Raw genomic sequence first — 14,683 nt, 5'->3', positions numbered from 1 at the left:
TTGAGAAAGAACAACAGCTTCCTCTCTTGACTATGAGCCTTCTCTGATTTCTGTAAGTCCCAATTAAAATCCCATCTTACAGAAAATGTTCCCCAACCTTTCTTAATTCCAGTGCCTTCTCTCCATCACTTACCTCCTATTTAACTATATTTAGCTTGCTTTGTATATATTTTTGTTTGCATGTTATCTCCCTGCACTGATTGTAAGCTCTTTTTTTTAAATGAACAAACTTAGATTTTATTCTCGTAAATCACATCTACTCTATGACCTCCTGCACATACCTTAGTAGTGACCTCCCAGTCCAGTTTCCAGGTGGTAAGAAGGGGGAAAAAAGGGAAGAGAAAAAGGGAAGGGCTCTTCCTGTCCAGAGCTTAAATAGAGTCAATGAGGTCATAGACACAAGCCAATCAACGATGAAGGTTACATCTGGAACTTGACTGAGATTTCAGAGAGAGATCTAGGTTCCCGTCATGGGTGGAGGTCCCACCCACGAAGGAAGTCCCTAAGTACTCAACTCTTAAGCACATATAGACCATTGGTCCACTTACATCTCAATTGTGCTTGCTTGACCTTTCTTTGGACCCTTACAAATCCCCTTTCTTTCAAAGTGGGGACTGCTCATCTTATGTCAAGCTACTCAGCAGCAGCTATAGTTTGCTTGATCAACGAGATCATGCTCAAGGATGTAGGAAGCAACACCACTAACCTACTTAACAGAGTCATGCCCAAGAAGAGAAGATACCAAGGAGGCAGGATGTCAATGAGATAAGATGTCACCACAATAGGAGGTTACAATTATGCCCAATTCTCACAATTCTAGTACAATTGTCACAATTCTAGTTCACAATTCTACTTTGTCACAATTCTGGTGCACTTACATACATGACACTTGTCATAATTCTAGATCAATTCTAGTTTCTCACAATTCTCTATTGCACTTTTCACATTCTAGATCAATTCTAGTTTCACATGTGCACATAAGCAAAGTCATGTTCAGAAGCATTGTCTCAATAACAATGGCAGGTGGATGTGTTGGTTTTTCACCCACTAATTTAAAAGCATAGTCCTTCAATAGAAAGCATAGGGCAAAGTCTCTCCCCAGATCACCATATGGCAAGTAGCCATGGGAGAAGGAAGCAGGCCCATTGTCCATTTACAGTCTTTATATTGCATATAAGTATGACAATGAGAATAAGGCTCAACAGTGGCCAAGTGTTCAACCCATTCATTAAAGTCATACTCAAGGAGATTTAAAATCTTTATATTGCATATCACCCAAGACAGTGGATTTCAGCTGCTACACTGGAGCTGTGTCTGCTATCTCTGGTGTTATGGTCAGGAGGGACATTGCTGCCATCAGCATCTGGAGGGCTGCTGACATCTGGCTGGTCCCCGTGGGCTGTTGTTTGGGCCTTCTCATGGATTCCCAGTTCACAAATGTCTCTGGTGGGGATCAACTCCTCTGCTGTTGGATCTGCATCTTAGTAGCGATCTCCCAGTCCAATCTCCAGGTGGTAAGAGGGGGGAAAAAAGGGAAGAGAAAGAGGTGATTGTAAGCTCTTTTAAGGCAAAGATTGTCTTTTCCATCGTTTTATATCCTCGGTGCTTACTATGTACCTGACACATAGTAGTCATTTAACAAATGTCTATTGATTGGTCAATTGGTTAATAATAACCAACTCCCATGGTGGTTGTGAAGAACAAATGAGCTATTTGTAATGTTAGCACAGTGCCTAGCTATTTTTGTTGTTGCTATTTTAGAACTGTCAAAGATTTCACTAATAATGAAAGCACTAACAGGTCTTACCCTGAAATTGGGCTCCATGACAATTTGTGTGTATCTTCTGAAGATCACTCTTATCAAAATGTGGAGAGCCTTGTTATCAGAAGTTTGGCTATCAGGTGATCAATTGTATGAATTCTAGAAACTAATAAATTTCCCTGTTCAGACTCAGAGAACTCTACATCAACAGAACTTATACCACTACCAACAAAATTGTGGATCCATGATATGGCAATATCATGTGTCAATTATGACTATATATTGTCATATATTGTGTCAATATGCAATAGAAAGGAAGTGCAAGCAAGGCTTTTGTTTATTAAAAAAAAACTTTGGCAGGGTATCTCTCTAAACGCTTGGTTTATGAAAGCCACTTAGAAATGTATATTAGTCATGTTCATTTTTTCCTCCCCTAGGCTTTTGTCAAGCTGGAAAAGACTTGAGGCTCGTATCCATTTCTAATGAACCCATTGAGGTACCTTCAGGTTTTCTCCTTGTTGGGGCAAAGTCACCCAATCTGCCAGACCACCTTCTAGTTTGTGCTGTTGATAAAAGATTCTTACCAGATGATAATGGACACAATGCTCTCCTGGGTAAGTAAAATGTATGGAAAAGCAGATTTAGAACTGCTTTTTTTGGCATATAAGAGTGCATGTGTATAAGAGAAAGGATATAGCAGAATTGTTTGAAAAAAAAACCAAAATAAAACTTATGTATATACACACATATATATTTTTTCATCTAAATTCATGGATCACCTGAAAACTACATGGACCCTTGGAGGGATGTATATGAACCTTATAATTATTTTTCATATTGTTCAATAGAAAGTAATTTCTAAATGTTTATTTCTGTGCAAAAGACAATTGTAATGTTGTAAGTAATAGAAATGAATGTAATGAAAAGGCCAGTAAATTTGAGGACATAACGTTCAGTCTTGGTTTTGTTAATAGCTATGTGTTCACTGATTAATTATTTCATACCCTTTGAACATCAGTTTCTTTGCCTGTAAAATAAGGATAAATTCATATTTAGCTCATAAGCTTTGGTATTCACTTACTAAAACTGAATATCTTGTTCAAAATAGTTATTATTATAGACCCTTAAAACTTAAAGCTAAAAGAGAACTAACTCAGTTTATGTCTAAGCTCTTTAATATACAGATAAAGAAATGAGATCCAGACAGGTGATTCACCCAACTTATAGAGCAGCTTAAAAAATTGAACTACTACAAAAATTCTATTCTGATAACATTTTTATGGCATATAGTTAAATTTGTGTCCTTGAAGGCTATGCCAGCAGTCAACAAATTCTGGCAAGACTTGTTCAGGTACTTTGAGCACGGATTGACCTAGTGATGGATTAAATGACCAGCTTAACTAAGTTTAGAAAAACTTATTACCAGATGAGTTGCAGAGCTTCTTCTCCTTATTTTGCCACAGCAACTTTCACAATTTCATTAATGATAAGTCTAGTAAGAAGCATTCAGGTGGCACAATACATAAGTGCTGAACTTGAAATCAGGAAAACTAGTTTTAATCCTCCCTCAGTTATTAACTTTGCAAGTCTGAGAAAGTCATTTAATCTCTTTCAGCCTCAATTTCCTCATATGTAAAATGGGAATAATAATGGCACTACTTCATTGGGCTGATGTGAAGATAAAGTGAAACAGTTTGAAAAGCACTTTGCAAACCTTAAAGTGCTATATGAATGCTAGTTACATTGCTATTGTCATCATAAAGAAGTGGTGACTTTGTCAAAGAACTGTGTTCCCACATTGTCAAAGCTACCTACTCTTGAAATACTAAAGATATGTGTGATAGAATGGGCTTCTTTTAGGAGATAGTTGAAAATAACATTATTGAGTTTGTGAAATGGTTACCAGCAAGAATAATGAGCCAAATTGAATGAAATAGTATTTAATAAGGATTTTATAGAGATCAGAGCTTCTTAAACTTTTTTTTTTACTTGTGATCCCTTTTTGCTTGAGAAATTTTTACACAACTTTGGGTATATAGTTATATAAAACAGGTATACAAATAAAACATTTACTTTTATAATAAATTATAATTTCACAACCCCTATATTCAGTTACGTAAGCCCACATGGGATCGTGACTCAAAGTTTAAGAAGCAAGTATATTTGTGTTTAAAAAAATCAATTTCACAAATAACAAGTGGGGAAGGCATGGCTAGTGAGTAGTTTTTATGAAAAAAAAATCTTTGTTTTAGTGAATTATCAGCTGTGGTTGAGTCAATAAGAAGTAAACCCTTCAAAATGAGGGAGAAGAGAGAATTCTCATGCATTCTGCTCTGACTAGGCCACCTTTGAAATACTGCATTCAGTTCCGAACACTTTTTATGAACAGCTGGAGGATATTCAGAAGCCAGTGACTAGACTTGATGATTAGACCAAGTCAACAAGCATTTATTAAAGACCTACTTTCTCTGGTTGACTCTGTCATAACCACTGAAGATACAGAGAAGGGCAAAAGTCAGTTAATACATATTTATTAAGTATCTACTATATGCTAGATACTGTGAAAGTTCTTGCTCTCCAGAAAGTCCCAGTCTAATAGGAAAGACTGTATGAAAATAACTATGTGCAAAAAGCTATATTCAGGAAAAATTGTGGAAACATCAACAGAGGACAGATGCTAGAATTAAGAAAGATCAGGAAAGATTTTCTGTAGAAAGTGAGATTTTAGTTGAGACTTCAGGGAAGCTAAGAAATAAAGTGAAGAAGGAAAAGACCTCAAGTATAGAATTCTCTCCACATCTCCACTAAAAATGGGAAGTGTCTTGTTTGAGGAACAGCAAGGCCAATCTTACTAAATCAAAGAGTTTGTGAACAAGAGCAAACTGTTAGAGGACTGGAAAGATAGGAGAGGATAATATTATGAAGCGTTTTGAAAATCAAATAGGACTTTATATTTGACACTGGACATAATTGAGAACCATGGAAGAGGGCTGGAAAACATGTCATTTATAGTTAGCTGAAGAACAGGGATAATTAAACTTGCAGAATAGAAAACTCAGGTACATGACAAATTTCTTCAAGTATCTGAAGAACTGTTTTCTGGAAGAGTAATTAATTTCTTATTCTGTTTGGCTCCAGAGAGTGAAAGTGGTAGCAGTGGATGGATGCTGCAAAGAGCCAGATTTTGACTCACCATAAGAATTAGAGCTCTTGGTGGGTGGATGGTGAATGCCTGTGATTCCTGCTATTGGGGAGGCTGAGGCTGATGGATCCTTTGAGCTTGGGAGTTCTGAGTTGAAATAGGGGCTGAACACTAAATTTGGCACCAGTATGTTACTAGTCTCCCAGGAGATGAGGACCTCAAGTTTGCCTAAGAAAGGGCCCAGATTAGAAATGAAGCAAATCAAAGTTTTACATGCAGATCAGAAATCAGTATTAGGAAGAGGCCAGAGAGTAGCTGCTTCACTTTGAGCTTGGATGAAACAGAGAGAGCCAGTTTCAAAAAACAAAAACAATTCCCTTCCTCCAAATAAAAGCTATCCAGAAATACAAAAGGATGCTTTGGAAGTTAGAATCTTTTTATTGGAAGTAATCAGGCAAAAACTCTCAAAGACCAGTTTTGGGGGTGTTAGAAATTTTTTCCATTCAGTTCCAGGCCAAACTAGCAAGGTTTTAAGATTTCTACTAGTTCTTAGCTTTTTGGTGATTTTTAAGACTCACTCTCAACCTCACCAACCCTTTAATTCACTAGTAGGTTTCTCTTGCTAATTCTTTCCGCTTTGCTTTCTGGATATTCAAGCTTACTAAACTTCAGAAAAACAACATTGAGTGTGGGCTCCTTTGTGTCAGGAGAGGAGACCTCTTGTTCTGAGCTTAGAATCCAGGTTCTAATCAAAAATCTGTCATGAATTTGCTCTGACTTTCAAAAAGTGGCAAGCCTTTCTCTGCCTTGATTTTTTCACCTATTAAACCGAGGGACTGGACTAAGTATTTCAGCTCACATTTTGTTGTAATTGAGCATAGTTTGTGAGTTTATGGATAAAATTTCCTTAAATTAGGTTGTTTTTAGCAAAGAAACATAATAAAAGATAGGGGAAAACATAGAACTGGAGGATCCCAGAGTTGGAATTGACCTTAGACATCAATTCTAGTCTAACCTTTTCTTTTGATTGATGAAGTAATTAGGCTTAGCCATGAGAGTGACTCGTTCAAGGTCGCTTAGCTGCTCTCTTCCACATTCTTTGTGTGCAAAAATTTCAACCTCCTGCTGTTTTGAGGCAATCTGTGGACTCTGGTGGCAAGCAGGGAGAGTAGAGAATTTTTTTTTTTTAGCTAGCTTTGAAGTAAAATTCTCCTTTTATAAGCAATTTGGTAAATTATCAAGGATGTCAGAAATTTTCTTTTTCACTGCACAAAGATTAGAAGAGAAATAAGGATTTTGGTATTAACTTGAGTATGATGCCAGTGATTGACAGCTGATGCAACAGATGTGCTTTGGAGGAGCCAGGTATCATAGCTTGCTCTGTATTTGATCTTGTGGCAGTAGATGGGCCACAATGCCATTGAGCCAGACTATAAAGGAATTCAGAGGGTGGTAAATCAAGTGAGGGTTGTGTCCTTAGAGACAAGAATCTTTGAATTCATTCAATACTCAGCCCTGTTAACAACTTAAACTCCTTAGGCAGTTGCACAGAGGAAGTAGTATCTTTCTTAATTGCCTGCTAAACAGGCTCCTGCAATGGGGCAATAAGGGACAGTTGGTAATAACTGATGCTTTTTTCTTTTAGAATAATGCTTTATGTCTCAGGCTTGCCCATTTGACAACTGTTTGGGCTTCCTGCCATTAACCCCTGTTGCTCCTCCGGGGGGAAGATTATCTCCCTACAACATACCAGTGACCAAAGCTGAGTGCCTTTTAGTGGCCTATAAAACTGAGGTTGGGATGTGTCTGAGGGAAACAGTGAATTTTTACTTCTCATTTAGGAACTGAGTTTTGTTTCAGTGATTTGATAAAAAGACTTACTTGGGGAGTTTTGAAAGAGAAAAGATCACAGAATTAAAAGCTAGGTGTGTGCTCAAGCTTTGCTCAACCTTTTGAACTGAAAGCAAGCCTTAGAGAGAGAAATGAAAATCTTGTAAAAATTCTTTCTTCTTGAATCTGGAATCAGAGGATGTTGGGTTTGGATATCAAATATGGTCTTTACTGCTTAGGTATTTTTTACCTCTTTAGGCCTGAGTTTTCTCATCTGTAAAATGGGAGTTTGGGACTAGATAGATTGCAAGGTTTTTTTCTAACTGTACAAATAAACTGAGAATTTTTAGATTAGAGAAAAGAAATTTCCATTCATCCATTTTGGTGATTGTGGGAAAGTAGGATTTTTTTACTGTGAAGATGAAAAAGAGACTGGCAATGATTTTTTGATATTCTGTGATTCTTTGACAAATAGCCTCTGGAGCTTTGTCATGTGGTGAATGTTCCCTTAGAGAGTATTTTTTTGAGTCAGTTTGGAAGTGATAATGAAATGTGCTATAGATCCTTGGGAAATAAGGATTGTTTTGTTTTGTACATTTGTATTCCCAGAGCTTTGGCACATAATAGGTACTTTTAAAATACTTGTTGGTTGATTGATTTTAACTTGCTAATCATTTTTTCTGATTCTTAAGTCATCATGAGGATTATTATCCTAATTTAGGATCTTTCATGTTTCTTATATCTACTTTTTGAAAGTTTTTAGCATGAAAAATGTTAGGACATGCACCAGTGTCACTCCTCCAATTTTGTATTTTCATCTCATCATTTAGAATACTTTGCAGATATTCTTGGAATAAGGTCTCAGAGTTTGAATAATACCATAACTTTATAATGTAAAGTTGTAAACAACTCCTGTTGTTTAATATATACTTTTGTTGTTGAGTTATTCCAGTTGTGTTCTACTCTTTGTTTTGGAGTTTTATTTGTAAAACTACTGGAATGGTTTACCATTTTCTTCTCCAGATAATTTTTTTTAACAGATAAAGAAAATGAAGCAAACAAGGTTAAGCGACTTGTCCAGGGTTACACAATTATTAAGTGTCTAAGGCCAGCTCTGAATTTAGGAAGATTAGTGTTTATGACTCCAGGCCCAGCATTTTATTGTTCTAACACCTGCTTGTATAATCCCAAATATTCTCTAGATCAGAGTTATCAAACTCATGTCCAGTAAAACTTTGAGCAGGGAGGGAACAAAATTAAAATGTGATTGGTAAATGTTTAACAAAGTAAATAAAAATACAACACAACATAGATTGTTTATCTGTGGTTTTCTGAATTAGCATGTAACTTATGAGGAATGGTTTCTCTTTGAGTTTGACACTACTGCTCATACTATAACAGAACCAAAATTTTTACTTCCTATAAATACACAAAGTTCATCCATTTTCCTACCGTAGTAAGAATGATATAGAATTATTTTATACTGTGGTTTGGGAGTGGTCTTTCTTTTTCACCTGTCCAGTGAAAAGTGCAAAATCTTTTACCAAGATATTTGTAATTTAATTCAATTGAGAAATCATTTAGTATTTGTATGAAAGACTGTGGATTAGGTGCTAAGTATTTAGAAATGAAAATGAAACAATTATTGCTCTGGTCAGGCAACAAATATTTATTAAATGCCTGTTGCTGCCAGTCATTGTGCTAAGCACTGGATATGTTGAAATTATATTCTACTAGGGACAGGCTGGGATGAAGTATGTAAACAGATCAGCCTATTCTGATTAAGTTGAGGAAGGAGAGAGAGCATAGTTAGGAAAGCTTTGTATAGGATATGTCATTTTACCTCAAATGTGAAGGAAAAAAAAGCTAGGATACAGTCAATGTATTACCATCATGGAAGAATAAAACAGGCTATTGGCACTACCTCCAGCAATAGTCACCCAATTGTTCATCTCACAATTCATATACATTTTTGCTATCTTTTATATAAGCACAAGCAACAATATAGCTGAAGGTATTTCCAAGTTTATTCTTTACACAGATTCTTTATACGTTAATAAATTATTTTTTCTAATGACAACACATTTCCATAATGCTTTAAGGTTTTCAAAAGCATTTAGTTGGTGTGGTAGATAGAGTGCTGGGCCTAGTGTCAGGGAGAACTGAGTTTATACTCTGCCTCAGATACTGTGATCCTGGGCAAATAACTTAGCTTTTGTTTGCTTCAATTTCTTCAAATAGAAATTTGGGAGATAACCATAATATCTAGTATCTAATAATATCTAGTATTTTGAAGATCAAATGAAATATTTTTGAAGTACTTAGCACTGTTGCTGGTACATATCGGCACTTATTAAATGATTGTTTCCTTCTATCCTTGCAAATATAAGACCATACTTTATGGATATGGTAGAATCTGGATAAGGATAGTAGGAAACATGAAGTTCAATATCCATATTTTGTAGATGAAAAAATTAACATCTAGAGAAATTAAGTAATTTGCTTAATGTGAGACACATTGATCCATTGGCCTTTTCCTTTTATCATTTTGACTCCACAGTTCAGCCTGCTAACTGTGTTTTAAAGTTAGTTTCCCTGTTTTAAACCCTTGGTTTTTAAATTTTTTTAGTTAAGTTTTTAAAAAAACAACAAAGAACCTTACTTAATTGTTTTTGAAACTTAAAATAAGTCTTCTATATATCTGGGTAAGTTCTATCTGATAATTTGTTCACTTGTACATATTTGCTCTTTTTTTGCAGTCTGGGATTTCCCCTTTCTCTGACTTCTGCTCCTTGGGATACATCTATTCTTGCTAGATTTACATAGAGTCACATTTGACTTTAGCCCTACCACAATTAAGAAATCCTGAGAATTGAGCAATGTACTAGTTTAAAGTTATTATGCCTTACCCACATATTTTTGTTTCTTTTTTTTTTTCTTGGGTGCATTAGCATCCTTTATACATATTCTCTTTTGTAGTTCCTTGTCTATAATGTATTTCATTCCGCTTATAACCACCATGTACTTTTCTGTTGCCTTTTAGGTGATATTAAACTTCAATTTTTCAGAGAGTGTAGTTATTTAATAACTCTCAGTCATTTAGCAATACTAGAAAAATGTTGTCATGAAGTAGATGAACCTTTTACTTCAGGGAGAAGCTTGGGTTCATTAAATAATTTTGCAATTTCCTAAAGCCAGTTCAACTTCTTTTGCTCCAATGCTGGATTCAATTCATTGCTTCAATTTTGGATTCTATTCATAGCTAATTTGCAGTATTGATATTAATGAATGAGTTCTATGTTTTCTCCCCTAACCAGTTCCATATTTTACTTTGGATATAGGTATTCCTTATCCACTTTCCCTTTTTCAGAATGGGAAGATAGGTGCAACTCTTTAGAGACATTATACATCTCATTTAGGTTCTGTAGTGTCCCAGGGCTTTATTTGATTAGTACAGTATCACCTGCAACTGGGTGGCACACATTTACAATTTATGCTATTAAGTGTGCTGTTGCTTCTTGGTGTTCTGGACTGCAGTAGGCTAAGCTGATTGGGTGACCACAATGAAATAGGCATTACTATGGTGAGCCCCGTGGAGTGAAGCAAATACATTGAGTTCTTTATTCTCTACATCTTTAACTCAATTGTGCAGAGGTAAAGATGTGGTTTGTTGTTTGCAAAAAAGCCTGCCTTTAATTTTTCCCATACTCTCATCAAGGATGCCATGTATATGTGTGTGTGTACAGATGCGTGATTATACATATAAAAGTTTTATGCAAGGAAAGTAGGTTTATAGTTTTGGTAGCTTTGTCTCTGTTGCTTTTAAAAATACCTTTTTTTACCCCATGTCTTTTGGCATCTGTTTCTCTTCTACTGCCCTGAGAATAAACCTTTGGCAATCCTTAAATTTGCATCATTTCTAGGATAAAACCTCTTCTGTTTGTGTTTGACATTGTTTATCTACTTTTTATATTTTAATTTTCTTTATTGCTGTTTTTGCTTCTTCTAGTTCATTGGGTATTGTGAGGTAAAAAGTTACATGAAGTAGCTCCAGTGAATTTGATGGGGAAAAAACAAATAAAACATGTTTAAAGAATCTTGGTACATCTTTTCCATGTTTCTTCTGTTTTTTTTTTCTCACTTTTAGTGCCCTTTGGATGACTTTGCTTAGTTGCATCTCTTGGTAATCTTTGTTTAAATTGGTTTTTCCTTTCATTTTTTTTCTTGCTGCATTATGAAATTTAGTATACTGCTCACAAGCTTCCACTATCTTTCTTTGTGAGATTTTACAAATGTATGTTCTAAAGCATAGTTGCCTTTGGTTGCCATATTCTTTTACTTGGTAAATCAGTGAAGTGTGAGTGCTGGATGAGGTAGTTTTGGTCCTTTTAAAAATCTTAGTATGATAATTGATTCATATTAGTTTAATAACCATATAAAATTATTATAATCAGTGTTGACAACTCTTTCCTTCATACACTTTCCATTTTTGCTATAAATTTTATTTTAAAAATAGGTCAAATTGGAGTTAATTGGATGCTATTCTTTTTTCATTTTTATTCTAGCTTTGTATTAATTTTGATTTTCATTCTAACATGACAGTGGTTCAACTGCAAATAGGAGGATGATTCTGGAATGACTCCTAAATCAAAAATGACTTTTTCCTGTCTCTTAAAATATAATCATCAACATTTGTTGTGGTGTTTGTTTATAATTTCCATAGTTTCCTGATTGTTTTATCAAAGAGAAAATATCATGATACATAGGTGTTAAAACTTCATGTCATATCTAAGACTGTAGCCTTCCTCATTTCTTTAGGGTGAATCATATTTTTTCTATACATTTTTGTTCATTTCCTATCTTCACCCTTACATTGAAGTTTTTAAAAAATCAAAATACATGTGTTAAAAAAATCAAAATACGTAATCTGGAGGGCTTTATCCATTTCATTATAGAATTTCTCAACTTTTTCATCTCCTGCAATGGATGTGGGCATACTTCCTGCAACTATTTTCTTGGTATCCTTTTTGCAGGTACCTTTCATGAGCATTACAATGTGGAATGAATTAATGCCACAAGAAATGGTGTTTCTTGTCATTTTGGCATACATAATACCTATTCAACCAATTTCCTCTCCAAGGAGAATCTGTGAATCACCAAATCTATCTATTTAGCTGCAATTTTCTTCTATCTTCTTGTTTTGGCATGGAAAATGTCAAAATTATATAATTCATTTCCTCTAGTAGTATTTCTATTTTTTGGTCATCAGCCCAGGATTTCACCCTTAGAATACCAACAACTAAATTATTTTTTAAAACAATCTAAAATCTTGTGATTCTTTGTACTGTTTTTTACTTCTAACATTAAAAAAATTGTTGCCATCCCTGCATAAGTGGAAGGGTCTCCATGTGATTAAGAATCATTTTGTATTTTTCTTTGTTTCATGGGGTTTTAGTAGCTGAAATAATACATCAGCAAATGATTAGTTTATTTAGTCATTCAATCATCAAATATTTATTTATCTATTTTCCACTTAATAGTAGTTTGGTTTTTTTTTCAATTACATGTAAAGAGATTTTACAGTGTTTGCTTTTATAAGATTTTGACTTCCATTTTTTTTCTCCTTCCAGAAGGAGTGAGGGAGAATTTTTTTTCTCCCAGCAAGAGAGTCTACTTCAGGAACCTACTGTCACCTTTATACAGCAATGAAGCATTGGAATAGGACTTAGAGTAGAAATAGTATCCAAGTTAATTTCTATATTTCTTTGTTTTATTCTTTGTATTTACCCTTGGGATTTACTCACCACAAAAGTTAGCAACTTGGCTCATTTTCATCTGAATCATTTCCATGATTCTTACCTTCACTGAAACTTAGAATAATAAAAACTGACCTTTCTGATTATTGTAGTCAGTGAAACAATAGCTTAGATTCAGGGGCTTAGATTTCATCTTCAATTTAGAGTATTTGCTAAGTTGATAATAGGACATGAAGATGGAGGAACTTATACTATTCTTAGCTAACCATTCATTCTGTTATAGAGTCTTGCACTGGGTAGGAGGGATAGAGAACAAGAGAGTAATGTCAATAGACTAGTCTATAGTCACTTGCAGTTGTCAAGAGGATCTCTTAGGTCACATATTAGTTAAGTGGAGTGAAGAAAGGAAGAAAGCCAAAAGGGTCAGTTTCTGAGTTGAGAAAAGTTGTGCTTTATATTTTTATGCCTTCCTGAGATGCAAAGTTGGAAAAAAACCTGGCTTCTTGCTCACATGAAAGAACCTTAGTAATAAACTGAGGCTATTCTTTCTAAACAAGGAGGACAGCCAGACAGCTACAAACGGTTGTTTCCACAGTGATGGAGGTATATAGACCACCCAGGAATCTTGAAAGAAGCTACTTGACAGGGCAGCTATTTAAAATACGATTATGGAGCTGAAAGAGACTTCAAGACATAGAATACAGGAGGTAAAGGGGAACTGGGAGACTATCAAGCACAAACTTTTCATTTTAAAGGTGAGGCAAATGTATCTAAGAGAGTTGTTGAAAATAGAGTAGCTAGAGTCAAAACTCCAAGGCCAGGGTATTTCCCTCTTTGCCATGTTAAGGCTAAGAATAATGGATAATAGACAGTATAGAAGTGGGCAAATGCTGTTTCCAAACCAAAACTGAAGCAAGGAATAAATAAGATGAAGGAGTAATTTCAGCCTTTTAAGAATGACTGAAATATGGAACAACTACTAGGTATAGGTCAGGCAAATGGTGTAGTATAGGAGAATTTTCTTTAGTGGAGGAGGATCTTATAGGATTCTCTTTTGAAGAAACATTTGTGCTGGTGGCACTATTTGGAATAGTCACCCAAGAGCCTCATGGGAAATTGTTTCTACTGAAAGTTTTATTCCTTCCAAGATTTTAGGATGTGATGATAAGAGCAGAGGAAAGTGCCTTAAAAATAATAACAGTGATGGTAATAAACATAATCATTTTAAATTGTGATTTTTTTCTGGAGAGATCAATATAAGTCCCTTGTGCTATTTCCATCCTCCATTCTCTTAGGTACTATAAAGTTAGCACTCTGGCTGCTTTTAAGAGGCAGGATGACAGAATGAAAAGTCCTGGGCTTGAAATAAAGAAAATTTATGATCAAATCCTACCCCGTAGCACTAGTCAATGAAATGCTGTTTCTTATCTGCAAAAATGAAATTAATTATCACTATAGTACCTTATTTTTAGGGTTGTTGTGAGACTCAAATGAAATAATATGTTAAAAGCTTTAAGATTTAAGGCAAACACTAAAGCATTATATAAATGTCATTATTAGCTTCTTGAATTAGAGATTATGTCTTATGTAAACTTATCTTTTCTAACACCCAGAATTTATGTAAGTATTCAATGTGTGTTTATAAAGTTGAATTAAATTTAATCTTTTCAGGTCATTTATAGAACTAGAATATGAAGGGACCTTAGAGGCCATCTAGTTTAATTGTCTCACTTTACAGAGGAGGAAACTGAGGTCTAGAAAGATCATACAGATAATAACTATCTGAGGTGGGATTTAAACCTATGTCCTCTACCACTTCAAGCCTGTGCTCTTTCTTGTCTGTCTGGAGATATCTTGAGCATTAGTGTTATGCTTATTACTTTTAAATACCAGGAATTCTATTTGCCCTGTAAAGAATTTGAGAAGTCAGAGTGAATCCATTTTTAAACTTGGTATCTAAGAATGGGTGGTTATAATTATTTGGCAGATTTTTAATCAAATCCCATGGCAGATTTATAAACAAACTGGTGGAGTTAGCAGTTTTACCTCCTGTTTCCAATCTATTTAGTGCTGTTTCCTGCAAAAGAACAACTTTTCCTTGTGAAAAAAAAAAAAAAACAAAACAACTTTTATTGGAGAAGATTGATTATTCAATGACCTTTTCTTAATTCCTTCCTAAATATTTACAGTGCA

General features: G+C 34.8%; 1 protein-coding gene across 7 annotated transcripts in view; it reads left to right on the top strand.

The window, feature by feature from the left end:
• Positions 1-14,683, top strand: part of GREB1 (growth regulating estrogen receptor binding 1) — a 189,578-nt gene that overhangs the window by 81,434 nt on the left and 93,461 nt on the right. For all 7 annotated transcript variants that reach the window (XM_074287207.1, XM_074287208.1, XM_074287211.1 and 4 more), the window contains exon 4: positions 2,200-2,376. In XM_074287207.1, the coding sequence (XP_074143308.1) occupies positions 2,200-2,376 (177 nt within the window). The remainder of the gene's footprint in view (positions 1-2,199; positions 2,377-14,683) is intronic.

The sequence above is a fragment of the Sminthopsis crassicaudata genome, chromosome 2 (genome assembly GCF_048593235.1).
Source record: "Sminthopsis crassicaudata isolate SCR6 chromosome 2, ASM4859323v1, whole genome shotgun sequence".
NCBI lineage: Eukaryota > Metazoa > Chordata > Mammalia > Dasyuromorphia > Dasyuridae > Sminthopsis > Sminthopsis crassicaudata.
This window is presented reverse-complemented; position numbering and strand designations above follow the sequence as displayed.